Source organism: Carlito syrichta, unplaced genomic scaffold (assembly GCF_000164805.1).
Source record: "Carlito syrichta isolate Samal-C Ts95f unplaced genomic scaffold, Tarsius_syrichta-2.0.1 Scaffold312104, whole genome shotgun sequence".
NCBI classification, from domain to species: domain Eukaryota; kingdom Metazoa; phylum Chordata; class Mammalia; order Primates; family Tarsiidae; genus Carlito; species Carlito syrichta.
Genome location: NW_007256200.1, coordinates 1,006,848 through 1,007,398, shown reverse-complemented (window position 1 = coordinate 1,007,398; position 551 = coordinate 1,006,848). Strand labels below are relative to the sequence as shown.

The 551-nt window shown below is 72.2% G+C and overlaps 1 protein-coding gene across 1 annotated transcript in view; it reads left to right on the top strand.

Annotated features, from left to right (window-relative positions):
* Positions 1-10: 10 nt before the first annotated feature.
* ANKRD50 (ankyrin repeat domain 50) overlaps positions 11-551 on the top strand; it is a gene marked incomplete at its 5' end in the record, with an annotated part of 56,106 nt that continues 55,565 nt past the window's right edge. Inside the window, one exon of the mRNA XM_021718341.1 lies at positions 11-510. Within this exon, the coding sequence (XP_021574016.1) occupies positions 11-510 (500 nt within the window). The remainder of the gene's footprint in view (positions 511-551) is intronic.

Below are 551 nucleotides of genomic sequence, written 5' to 3'. Positions count from 1 at the left end.
GGCCGGCCCCTGGGAAGAGAACGTCTGCCGGACGGCGCAGACCAGTCTGCTGCAGGGCAAGCGGTTCTACTGCCGCGAGTGGGCCTTCCACAAGCTTCAGCACTGCCTCCAGGAGAAAGCCGGCTGCTGCAGCGGCGCCGCCCCCGCCCCGGCCCTGCTGCCGGATTCCGGGGACAACGCGGGCGCCGCCCCGGCAAGGGGAGCTTCGTGGGGCGTGCTGCTGGTGGGGGGGCCTGGCAGCGGCAAGACCGCCCTGTGCACGGAGCTCTTGTGGCCAAGCTCGCCCGCAGGCCTGCAGAGAGGGCTGCATCGCCAAGCGCTGGCCTTCCACTTCTGCACAGCCCAGGACTCGGACACGCTGTGCGTGGGGGCGTTCGTCCGCGGGCTGGTGGCCCAGATCTGCCGCAGCGGACTGCTCCAGGGCTACGAGGACAGGCTGAGGGAGCCGGCCGCGCAGAGCCTGCTGCGGCCCGGGGAGTGCGAGAGGAACCCCGCCGAGGCCTTTAAGAGGTAACCGGCTCCGGGCCGAACGGCCGTGGGCCCTCCACCCG